The sequence below is a fragment of the Gymnogyps californianus genome, unplaced genomic scaffold (assembly GCF_018139145.2).
Source record: "Gymnogyps californianus isolate 813 unplaced genomic scaffold, ASM1813914v2 HiC_scaffold_60, whole genome shotgun sequence".
NCBI lineage: Eukaryota > Metazoa > Chordata > Aves > Accipitriformes > Cathartidae > Gymnogyps > Gymnogyps californianus.
Window position 1 is genome coordinate 43,591 of NW_026114453.1, and position 12,802 is coordinate 56,392.

At 45.1% G+C, this 12,802-nt stretch overlaps 1 protein-coding gene across 1 annotated transcript in view; it reads right to left on the reverse strand.

Moving 5' to 3' along the window:
• Positions 1 to 12,802, reverse strand: part of LOC127029009 (nuclear cap-binding protein subunit 1-like) — a 55,760-nt gene that overhangs the window by 25,266 nt on the left and 17,692 nt on the right. The window contains exons 11-13 of the mRNA XM_050914681.1: positions 8,026 to 8,136; positions 6,682 to 6,746; positions 5,857 to 5,919 (exon numbers count right to left, since the gene is read on the reverse strand). Coding sequence (XP_050770638.1) covers positions 5,857 to 5,919; positions 6,682 to 6,746; positions 8,026 to 8,136 — 239 coding nt within the window. The remainder of the gene's footprint in view (positions 1 to 5,856; positions 5,920 to 6,681; positions 6,747 to 8,025; positions 8,137 to 12,802) is intronic.

A 12,802-nucleotide genomic window follows, 5' to 3' on the forward strand; every position in this document is an offset into this window, starting at 1 on the left:
CAAAGACAATAGAGAGCAGCTTCACAATGAAATTGGCCAGCTCTTCCAGCACCCTCAGGTGCATCCCATCTGGTCCCATGAATTTGTATGGGTTGAGATTTCTCAAGAGATTCCCGACTTGATCCTCTTCCACTACTGGTAATTCTTCTCCTCCTTGAACACTATCTCTAAGCACAGAGACTCAGGAGACCATGTTTGTGAAGACTGAGGCAAAAAAGGCATTGAGTACCTTAGCTACCTCTGCTGTCACTAAATTACCTGCCCCATTCAGCTGCAGGCCTTGTTTATTCTTTTACTGATAGTGTAGCAGCAGAAGCTCTCATTGCCCTTTATGTCCTTTGCAAATCTCAATTCAAGTTGAGCTTTGGCTTTCCTAATACCATCCCTGCATGTCCAGGCAATGTTTCGAAATTCCTCCTTTGTAGACTGTCCAAGCAAGGACAGGAAGCAACCACCTCCTGTGCACATCCTTTGGCATTGGACCTCAGTTATGATCTCCCTGATTAGCCAAGCTGGCCTACTTGGTTTCCTGAGTATCAGGATAGACCATTCATGCACTTGGAGGAGGGTGTCCTTAAAGACCTGGCAGCTCTTTGGAGTTCCTTTGTCCTTCAGAGCTGTCTTTCATGGGATCCTCCCTACCAGTCCCCTGAATAAGACCACATCTGCTCTCCTGAAGTCTAGGGTCTGTACTCTGCTACTCTCCTTCCTCACTCCCCTCAGGATCTTGAGCTCCACTATTTCATGGTCACTACAGCTGTCGTGGTTTAACCCCAGCTGGCAGCTAAGCACCACGCAGCTGCTCACTCACTGCCCCCCTCACCCCTGGGATGGGGGAGAGAATCAGGAAAAAAAAACCTCGTGAGTTGAGATAAAGACAGTTTAATAGGACAGAAAGGAATGAAAAACAATGATAATGATAATAATAATAATATGACAATAGCAATACTAAAAGAATTAAACTATACAAAGTAAGTGGTGCACAATGCAATTGCTCACCACTCGCTGACCGATGCCCAGTTAGTTCCCGAGCCACGATCCCCCCTCCCAGTTAACTCCCCCCAGTTTATATACTGGGCATGATGTCATATGGTATGGAATAGCTCTTTGGCCAGTTTGGGTCAGCTGTCCTGATGGTGTCCCCTCCCAGCTTCTTGTGCCCCTCCAGCCTTCTTGCTGGCTGGGCACGAGAAGCTGAAAAATCCTTGACTTAGTATAAACACTACTTAGCAACAACTAAAAACATCAGTGTGTTATCAACATTCTTTTCCTACTAAATCCAAAACACAGCACTATACCAGCTACTAGGAAGAAAATTAACTCTGTCCTAGCCGAAACCAGGACAACAGCCAAGGCTGCCATTGATTATCACATCCTCAACCAGTTCTTTCTTGTTAGTGAATAGCAGATTCAGCTGTGTGTCACTCCTGGTTGGCCCATCCAGTACCTGTGTCAAGAAGTTATTCCTGACACCCTCCAGAAATCTCCTTGACTACTTGCATCCCTCTGTGTTGCCCTTCCAGCAGATGTCAGGGAGGTTTAAGTCCTCCATAAAGAACAGGGTCTGTGATCCACAGAATTCCTCCAGTTGTTTAAAGATGACTGACCACTTTCTAATCCTGATCAGTGTGTTGGGTTTGTGTGGCAGGGGTTTGTGTAGCGGGGGAGGGGCTACAGGGGTGGCTCCTGTGAGAAGCTGCTAGAAGCTTCCCTGGCTCCAACTCGGACCCACCTCTGGCCAAGGCCGAGCCCATCAGCAACAGTGGTAGCGCCTCTGCGATAGCATATTTAAGAAGGGGAAAGATGGCTTAAAAAAAAAAAAAAAGCTGCAGTGGAGAGAGGAATGGGATGTGAGAGAAACAACCATGCAGACATCGAGGTCAGTGAAGAAGGAGAGGGAGGAGGTGCACTGGAGCAGAGATTCCCCTGCAGCCTGTGGTGAGACAGCAGGCTGTCCCCCTGCAGCCGATGGAGGGTTAACAGTGGAGCAGAGATTCCCCTGCAGCCTGTGGAGGACCCCATGCTGGAGCAGGTGGCTGGGCCTGGAGAAGGCCGTGACTCTCTGGGAAAGCCCATGCTGGAGCAGTTCATGGAGGAATGCAGCCTGTGGAAAGGACTTGCGTTGGAGAAACTCATGGAGGGCTGACCCTCATGAGAGGGACCCCACGCTGGAGCAGGGGAAGAGTGTGAGGAGTCCTTCCCCCTGAGGAGGAAGGAGCGGCAGAAACAATGTGTGATGAACTGACTGCAACCCCCATTCTCCGTCCCCCTGCGCTGCTGCGGGGGGAGGAGGTAGAGAATTCAGGAGTAAAGCTGAGCCCGGGAAGAAGGGAGGGGTGGGGGGAAGGTGTGTTTTTAAGATACGGTTTTATTTCTCATTATCCTACTCTGATTTGATTGGTAACAAATTAAATTGATTTCTTTTTCCCCAAGTCGAGTCTGTTTTGCCTGTGACCATAATTGGTGAGTGATCCCTCCCTGCCTTTATCTCGACTCATGAGCCTTTTCATTGTATTTTCTCCTCCCCATCCCGCCGGGGGGGGGGGGGGGGGGGGGGGGGGGGGGGGGGGAGGGAGCAGGGAGCAAGTGGCTGCATGGTGCAGCCGGCTGGGCCTAAACCCACAATCAGGTAGTTTGTAACTCCCACCATGATGTCACCCTCACTGGCCTCTCCTCCCATCTTGACCAACAAGCTCTCACTCGGCCTGTTGCCCATTCCATAGAAGAGGTCCATGTATTCAATCTGGTCCTTCACATGGAGGGCAACTCCCCTCCTCTTCTTCCCTGCCTGTCTTTTCTGAAGAGTCTGAATCCATCCATTACAGAACTGTGGTTATATGAGCTCTCCCACCACAGCTCAGCTACTCATCACAGTTCTTCATCTGCACACAGAGCTCTAGCACTTTGTTTCCCAGGCTGTGTGCATTTGTGCACAGGCACTTGAAGGGGGCCCTTTTGTCCTGCTTTATCTGTCCAAGTGCTTTCTCGCTCCCATCACCCCGCCCCATGTACTTTCCACCCCATTTTCCATTCCCTCATGTCACTTCATGGTATGAACTCCATCACCCAACACACCTAGTTGAAAGCCATTCTCACCAGGTTGGCAAGCCTGTTGGCAAAGATGCTCTTGCCTCACCTTGTCAGATGGATCCTGGCTCTCCCTAGCAATCCTTATTCCTCAGAGGGACCCACAGTCATAAAAGCCAAAGTGCTGCCTGCAACACCAGCCATGCAGCCAGCTGTTAACTCACAAAATGCATCCACTCCTCATGTAGGTTTGAGAATACCACCCATGTCCTTCACCTTTGTCCCCAGAGCTCTGTAGTTACTCTTGATATATTCCAGGTCTCCCCTGGCAGTGTTATTGGTGCCCACATGGATGAGCAGCAAGAAGTAATAGTCCAAGGGCCAGACAAGTCTTAACAGTCTCTCCACAACCATCCTGGATATGGGCCCTTAGCAAGAAACAAACCTTCCATGAAAGCATGTCTGATCAGCAGATGGGTGCCTCCATCCCCTGCAGAAAGGGATCTCTAACCATTATCATCCACTGCTTCCTCCTGGTGCTAATGCACAATTCATGCCCAGCTGGCTCTGAAGTCTCCCTTACAGAGCCTGTTCCCCTGCATTAGCTATTACAGGACTATACTGATCCTATAAGTTCAGATCTAAGGGCAGAGAAGGAGCCTTTCTCCTGCTCCAGAAGTTACAAGTCTCCAGCCTCCCCTATCTTGGCTATCTCCATCCACCACTGGTTTAAGTGTAGCTTCTTGCTGTCCCTTCTTCCTTGCACTATGTGGCTCGGGCTCTGGTCTTTGCAAGGTCTCTGCACAGACCCTGTTGATCCGTTTGCCTTCCCTAATGCTACAACAGCCTGCTCACCTCCTTACACAGCTCCTTTACCTGGCGACTCTGCTCTTTGACCAGAGCACATCTCCCACAAGCAAAACCACCACTACCTCCTGCTTCAGGCAATTCCTGCAGCCCCAGACCTTGACAGTGACATTCTTCCTCTAAAGCTCCATCTGGAACAAGGCTTTTAATTCACCAGGGGTTGTGTTTCCAACCAGTGCTGGGGACAGAGCCCTGTGGCACATCACCACCATTGCTGTACAGCCCCACACTGTCTGGAGCTCCCTGGTGTGCTGACTGCCCTGCTAACTGCTTCTGTTTTCTGTACTCTGGGAGCTGCATTTCTGCTTACCAGCTAAATAGGTGTCACCCACAGCAGCTGACCAGCAGATTACTCCCTAGTCATAGAATCATAGAATGGTTTGGGTCAGAGGGGACCTTAAAGATCATCTAGTTCCAACCCCCCTGCCATGGGCAGGGACACCTTCCACTAGACCAGGTTGCTCAAAGCCCCATCCAACCTGGCCTTGAACACTTCCAGGGAGGGGGCATCCACAGCTTCTCTGGGCAACCTATTCCAGTGTCTCACCACCCTCACAGTGAAGAATTTCTTCCTTACATCTAATCTAAATCTACCCTCTTTCAGTTTAAAACCCTTGCCCCTTGTCCTATCACTACATGCCCTTGTAAAAAGTCCCTCCCCATCTTTCCTGTAAGCCCCCTTTAGGTACTGGAAGGCTCCAATAAGGTCTCCCCGGAGCCTTCTCTTCTCCAGGCTAAACAATCTCAACTCTCTCAGCCTATCCTCATAGGAGAGGTGCTCCAGCCCCCTGATCATCAGTCTGTTTTAGACTTTCATGTTTTACAGTGTACACAATTTGAAGATAAGGAGCCAGTCTATCACTATTTCCTTATTGGCCATTAGCAATCTTAGGAATCCCTTCTTCATAAGGTAACTTTTTGAATGGCTTCTCCAAAAAATTAAAGCACTGTTTGCTCTGTTGGTTAGACTGCTTTCCCGAGGAAATAAAGCTTGTATGATTTCACTATGTTCCTCCCTCCAAACAATTTTTGGGTTCTTAGCTGATATTAAATACATTTCAGAGAAAGAGAAGTCTCAAAGACAGTTATATTCTTAAAAGTTTTGTGAAAACTGGCAGCTTGGTAGAGAGATATCCACATCAGTGTTCCCAACAAGGGGAATGCAGGCAATTCAAAAAACAGCTATTTGGAGGCTCCCACTTGGTCAGTCAACATGAACAAACTTGATAAGCAGCAAACGCACAATTCCCAATTGGCACAACACAGGGAACATAAGTAAATCTGAAGTAATGCATCACATACAGGGCTGCTCCCCTCTTCCCAGGGACACCTAGGCACATTGGCTATGGGATGCAGGTATGGTAGTAGGCTGCAGAAGTTAGACTGTAGGGAGGACTAAGCCCCCAAGTAATCTTTCTTTATATGTGGGAGCAGGACAGGATGGGAGTAAGCAGAAGGCATGGTACCTGGAATACAAGGCTTTGGGAAAGCTATGGTTAGGCACTGAGGGGGTGGCAGGGAGCTCCTGCTAGAAGCCAAAAGATCAAGATTCAGGGGGAGGGTGGGGGGTGTCATGTTAGGATGGCACTCAGAGAGTGAGGTTACACATATGAATGCAGGGAGCCAAAGAGAAGGAGAGTCAAGGCAAATTACTAAGTAGGAGAACCCTTCTGAAAAGCTTGCAAACAACTGACTGAGGTGATAAGGACAAAAATCTACAAGCAAATCAGGTTTCCACTGTTTACAGAACACAGTATTGCTTGGATATTCATTACAGAAAACTGGGATTGTTTTTATAGTGACTAAAGGTTACCAACCTTGTCTACCAAGGAATGGTAGTAAACAGGTGGGGGGAGGGGTCAAAAGTGTTAGTGGAAAGCAGTTAACAGAACCACTATGTTGTGACATTTGCTGGATAAGTTTGAAGGTTTAAGTTCTGATGGGAGACAGAGACTGACTTACCAATCTTCCCAGCTCCAACGGAACTGAAAGTTACTCAGGTGGTGGGAAAACCAGTTAATAAACCTTTTTTAAAAGAAGAAAGCTCTATTAAATACCAGAACTGCAAAGAAAAACAACAAACAAAAAAAATCCCCACAAACCTCCTAATTGACAAGTAGAATACATCTATAAGAAAATCTCAAATATAAGCCCAAACTCTCCAATCTGTAGTCGTTAACGCATTAAATAGACATCAATGTTGACTCATACAAAAAGACTGAATTGAGAGTCAAAAGCCAGCCTTTATGGATGAATGTGCAGTCTCTCTTATTCTGGTGCATATACGAGACTAATGACTTACTAAAATAAGCAGTGAAAAAAACTTAGTGCAAGTCTACAGGTTTTCACATTTTTGCACAGTAATTTTAGTTCTACATAATGCAGACCACTCAAACCACAGAAACACCACTGCTCTTTTCCAGCTAGCCAACCTTCCCATAAACCCACTTCCGACCCTTTCCTTCCTCAGGCCAATAGAGAGGAGAAAGTAGTACATAACAGAAGGGGGTATGGATGTGGAAGAATTGTCATAGTTTTTATAGCTGCACTGTATAGCTAATCAGACTAATGACTTGAAGGAAAGAGTTTCTAGGGGAAGAAAGGCAAGTGGTCAGTCTGTCCCTTACCTTCTCTTCAGATAGCTCAAGTCTAGAGCCCCAAAAACATTTTGTACAGAACCAAACTGTTTATCAAGGATTTCAGATGATCCTTTTCAAAAATGCATCAATATCCAATGCACAAGAAAAATGAGAAACATTTTCTGTTGTCCCCAAAATATATACTTACCTGTCTATACACGTAGTATTCATTGTATCCAAGCGCATGTAAAGCATTTCTGTGGCTTGTGCAAGCTGAAAGTTTCTTATTAAAGTTAACAGAGAAGCATCTGAAATCATAAGTTACTCTCCATTTTTCAGAGATGATTTAATCAGATCTCTACTGACAGCTCCCTGTCTCTGTATCATGACTTACCCCATTTTGAAAAGGCCACAGGAATAAATAAATAATGAAGCATGCAGTTTTCTCCAATAAGTAACATCTATTCTCTAATCCAAGTCTGGTTTTCTTCCATTAATTACAGTGAGACCATTAGCTGCTTTTACTGGAAGCCAGAATCCCCACCATAAGACAACAAAAACTGCACACTAATGATACGAATGGACATTAACCTCATTATAGACCACATTTTTATGATCTCACAGTTTTAGCCTCACATGCTCCTGTTGCTGCCTAATCAACGGACCATCTTTGCTCATCATTAACAGCTCAAGAAAGTATGTCCACACTGGCCCGACCCAAAGACCATGGCCAGCCAACCCTGATCCTTTGTTGCTGTATCCCTATTGATACTGCAAGCAGGTCCCCACAATTTTAGGGATAGTCTCAGTGAGAGTTTAGGCTGTGCGGTTACAATCACTAGGTGATTTCAAGCAGTAGAATAAAAATTTGGGAATGGAATTACCAGTAGGTATGTCTGTTACTCCTTCATTCTCAGTGACTGTAGCTCATTAGCCACAATCTAAAACTACAATGAAAAGGAGCCAATGCAACACTCAGAATTAGCTAGGAGCTGATACTTCCTTCCTCACCATTAGCTACTCTCTGACCTGAGAGATTATTATTGACTTTATGAATACTCCTAGTCCATTTCAGTGCAAACTCAAACAGGTTAATTTATCTACTACACTTTGCAGTGAAATGGACTAGGAGCACTCATACCACTGTTACAACAAAAGATTTAAGAAATTAATAATTTCCTTTCCTTTTCCAGGAAAAACAAGCTGCCCTGATGTAAAAACAGGGCTCAGAATCATGCAAGTTATTTATTCCATCCCTTGGCTACAAGAGGGCTCCTCAAAAAGATCTGAGGAAGAATCGGAACAAGGTCTCTCAGTTTGCCTGGTCTGCAAGCTAAAGAACAGGCTTAGATGAGAATGCAGGCTTTACTTATGACTGTTGAGTTGTGTTATTCCTTCATGTGAGCAGTGTTATTGGCAAAGTTTCATACAACTAAATATGGAAAGAAGGAAAATTTATTACTGCTGACATTTATTGCTATTCCATCTTGTACAGAACAAAAGAAAAAATACTCCATTTTAAAAAGGCTCTTTAGTAGCATGAAAAGGATACAACTTGTGGTAAAGAGCCAGGCTGGAGTTTGCACAGTTCAATGAGGAGTGCTGTGTACATAACCTCAATATGTGGTGGAGATGGAAGCTGAAACAATTCTGCAAATATTACCTACGTGGGAGGAAAGCACAGAATCAGAACACAGAACCAGAGTGCAGTCAGACTCAGCCTGCACAGTCCTGAACTTGGGAACAGCAATGCACACATTCAGCAATTATATACCAAAACAAGGCCCATTTTATTCTGTCAAACTCGCGTTCTGGAAATAAGAGAGGAACTTCAAAAGATAGTGCAAACTCTTCACCATACTAATATAAGCCTCCTTAATTACTCCTATCATTTTAGATTAATGCCATGCATAAGACGAGTATTATGTAACAATTGTTATGTCTAGTAAATACAACGAACAGTGTAGAAATGTGCACTGAGTTATAGCATAAGCTAACACAATATTATAGCAGAATCTGAGGAAAGAAGGAAGTGAGCAAGTTAGCTGAATTCATCTGCTCCTGACCTAGGAAAGTATTAAATGAAAGATAAGCATTTAACATGAAAAAACAGTTGCATGAAAGTGACATCTGTACTTTTCTTATAGCACTGCATTTACTTTACTCCCACCTAAAAAGTTATATAAGGGTATTTGCATGTCTGTTAGGCAAAAAACTGATCCTATCCTCAGGATACAAAACAGAAGAAAAAAAAAAAGATAAGGACTGATCTACTTGAGACATTACATAGGACCATATTTTTGAAATTCATCAAGTGTTCATTATCAAATGTTCAGATACAAGTTTCAAACTGGCATATCATACTGGGGGGGGAAGAAATCACCTGGCTACCTGGAAGATCAGGGCACTGATGACATACCCAGTTCTAAGTTAAATTCTAAGTTCTTATGTTGTTTTGACACTTTGGTTTGACAGACACCAATAATAACAACACATACATCTATGTGGACCTATTAAGAAAAAGGGGCCACACTTCAGAGTGTTTCACACAGACTAGAGAGTAGTATGGAGAATTCTGGGCTTGGCCTTATGAACTTTAAAGACATGAGGTCCCGCAGGTGATTAACCCTTTCAGTCACCACTACAAGTGGGTTTATTTGAAAAGACATAGAGCGCTTTCAGTTTATATTTACATCTGCCTTGCAAATAAAGTGTTGTTTTAACATGTAGAAAATATTAGTTAGGCTAAATTATATCTATTGCTCTATGTCCATCTGCAAAGCCAGGGAAATCTCTTAGAGATGTTTATTATATTGTAGTTGAAGGCAATGTATTATCAACTTGACAGGTGTTACAAGGAAATAGCAATAAGCAAACGGAATACAAGGCTGCAGAATTCACACTAAAGTTTAAAACAATGCAGCTGTGTTGAAAACATTTGTAGACAAGAAATAAGGTTAGTATTCCAAAATAAATTCAAATACTTGGGAGGGAAACCAAGGAAATTAGCAGTTATGCTCAAACAGTTTGTATATAAGCTTTCCATTTCTTCTCAGTAAATGGACAGGCAAGGAAGGAGGAGTGGGGGGCTTGCCATCTGTGTAAAAAAAAAATTGATTGCACAGAGCTGTCTTTCAAAGACAGCGATGAACAGGTTGAAAGCTTATGGGTGAAAATTAGAGGCCAAGCCAGCAAAGGAAACCTCGTGGTTGGTGTCTATTATAGGCCGCCTGATCAAGAGGAGGATGTTGACAAAGCATTCTTACTTCAACTACTGGAAGCATCATGCTCACAGGCTCTGATCCTGCTGGGGGAATTCAACCATGCTGACATCTGCTGGAAAAGCAGCGCACCAAGCTGTATGCAGTCCAGGAGACTCTTGGAGCACGTTGAGGATAATTTCTTAATTCAGGTGATAGACAGCCCAACCAGGGGAGAAGCATTACTGGACCTGTTGCTCACCAACACAGATGACCTAATTGGACAGGTCAAGATTGGTGGCAGCCTGGGCCGCAGTGATCATGCCCTGGTGGAATTCGCGATCTCGAGGAATATGGGCCAGGCAAAGAGTAAAGTCAAGACCCTGAATTTCAGGAGAGCGAACTTTCAGGTGTTTAAAGAACTAGTGCATGGCACCCCCTGGGAAACTGCCCTCAGGGATAAAGGAGCTGAACAGAGCTGGCAGCTCTTTAGGGATGCTTTTCTTAGAGCACAAGAGCTCTCGATTCCCATGCGTAAGAAATCAGGCAAGGAAGGCAGGAGACCGGCATGGCTTCTGGTCGAGCCGAAGCGCAAGAAGGAAATGCATAGGCAGTGGAAGCAGGGACACGCATCCTGGGAAGAATATAGGGACGCTGCCCGGGTGTGTAGGGATGGGATCAGGAAAGCTAAGGCACAGCTGGAGGTGAATTTGGCAAGGGATGTGAAGAACCATAAGAAGGGCTTCTACAGGTACGTTGGCCAGAAAAGGAAGAAAAGTCATGGCAGTCAAGCAAAGTCCCCAGTGACTGGAGAAAAGGGAATACCACACCCATTTTTTAAAAGGGTAATAAGGAGGACCCTGGGAACAATCTATCAGTCAGCCTCACCTCCGTGCCTGGTAAGATCATGGAGCAGATCCTCCTAGAAGACATGTTGAAGCATATGGAAGACAGGGAGGTGATTGGAGGCAGCCAACATGGCTTCACCAAGGGAAAATCGTGCCTGACTAATCTGGTGGCCTTCTACAATGGAGTGACTGCATCAATGGACAAGGGAAGCGCAACTGATGCCCTCTACCTGGACTTCTGTAAGGCCTTTGACATGGTCCCTCACAACATTCTTACTGCTGCATTGGAGAGATATGGATTTGATGTATGGACTATTAGATGGATAAGGAATTGGCTGGATGGTCACATCCAAAGAGTTACAGTCAATGGCTCAATGTCCAAGTGGAAACCAGTGACAAGTGGTGTCCCTCAAGGGTCCGTACTGGGACCAATACTATTTAATATCTTCATTAATGACATAGCTAGTGGGATTGAGCGCACCCTCAGCAAGTTTGCGGATGACACCAAGCTGGGTGGTGCAGCTGATTTGCTAGAGGGAAGGGATGCCATCTAGAGGGACCTTGGCAGGCTGGAGAAGTGGGCCTGTGCGATCCTCATGAAGTTCAACAAGGCCAAGTGCAAGGTCCTGCACCTGGGTCGGGGCAGTCCCCAATATCAGTACAGAATGGGGGATGAATGGATTGAGAGCAGCCCTGAAGAGAAGGACTTGGGGGTACTGGTGGATGAAAAATGGGACATGAGCTGGCAATGTGCGCTTGCAGCCCAGAAAGCCAATCATATCCTGGGCCGCATCAAAAGAAGCGTGGCCAGCAGGTCAAGGGAGGTGATTCTGCCCCTCTACTCCGCTCTGGTGAGACCCCACCTGGAGTACTGCATCCAGCTCTGGGGTCCCCAGTACCAGAAAGACATGGACCTGTTAGAGCGGGTCCAGAGGAGGGCCACGAAGATGATCAGGGGGCTGGAACACCTCTCCTGTGAAGAAAGGCTGAACAACCTGAAAGGCAGGCTGTTCAGCCTGGAGAAGGCTGCAGGGAGACCTTATTGCGGCGTTTCAATAGATAAAGGGGGCTTATAAGAAAGATGAGGACAGACTTTTTACTAAAGCCTGCAGTGACAGGACAAGGGGAAATGGTTTAAACTGAAAGAGGGTAGGTTTAGATTCGATATTAGGAAGAAATTCTTTACAATGAGGATGGTGAGACACTGGAAAACAGGTTGCCCAGAGAAGTTGTGGATGCCTGTCGTGGTTTAACCCCAGCTAGCAACTAAGTACCACCAGCCACTTCCCCCTCCCCCATCCCAGTGGGGTGGGGAGGAGGATCGGAAAAAAAGGTAAAACTCGTGGGTTGAGATAAGAACAGTTAAATAACTAAAGTAAAATAAAATACACTACTAAGAATAATAATAATAATATCATAATAATAATTGTAATGAAAAGGAATATAACAAAAAAAAAAAAAAAGAAATAACACCCAAGAAAAGACAAGTGATGCACAATGCAATTGCTCACCACCCGCTGACCAATGCCCAAGCAGCAATCTGCCCCTCCTGGCCAACTCCCCCCTGTTTATATACTGGGCATGACGTTCCATTGTATGGAATATCCCTTTGGCTAGTTCGGGTCAGCTGCCATGGCCATGCTCCCTCCCAGCTTCTCGCACACCTCCTTGCTGGCAGAGCATGGGAAACTGAAAAATCCTTAAGTGCTATTTAGCAACAACTGAAACATCAACGTGTTATCAACAGTATTCTCACACTAAATCCAATACACAGCACTGTACCAGCTACTAAGAAGAAAATTAACTATCCCATCCGAAACCAGGACAATGCCCCATCCCTGAAAGTGTTCAAGGTCAGGTTGGATGGGGCTTTGAGCAACCTGATCAAATGAAAGATGTGCCTGCCCATGGCAGGGGGGTTGGAACTAGATGATCTTTAAAGGTCCCTTCCAACTCAAACCATTCTATGATTCTAAGAATTTCATCTATACAAACTTTGGTTATTTTCAGATTTGATGCATTTCTGAATCAACTAATTTTTCAAGGCCTTTAAGTAGTCTGTTTAATCATGATCTGCGATAACTCTTTTTGGAAGTAATGTGTAACTGAGCATAAAGTAATATTCTGTAAAACAGTTGCACAAACACCTGAGGTTTTAAGGTCCCTGAAAGTACTTAGATGTTAACGGCAGAAAAACTTTACTAACTCTAAGATTTCTGTTGACTGAACTTGGAGTACGGAAAGTGTCTCAAGCTGACCAAAACTAAGTTTCAGGGCATTC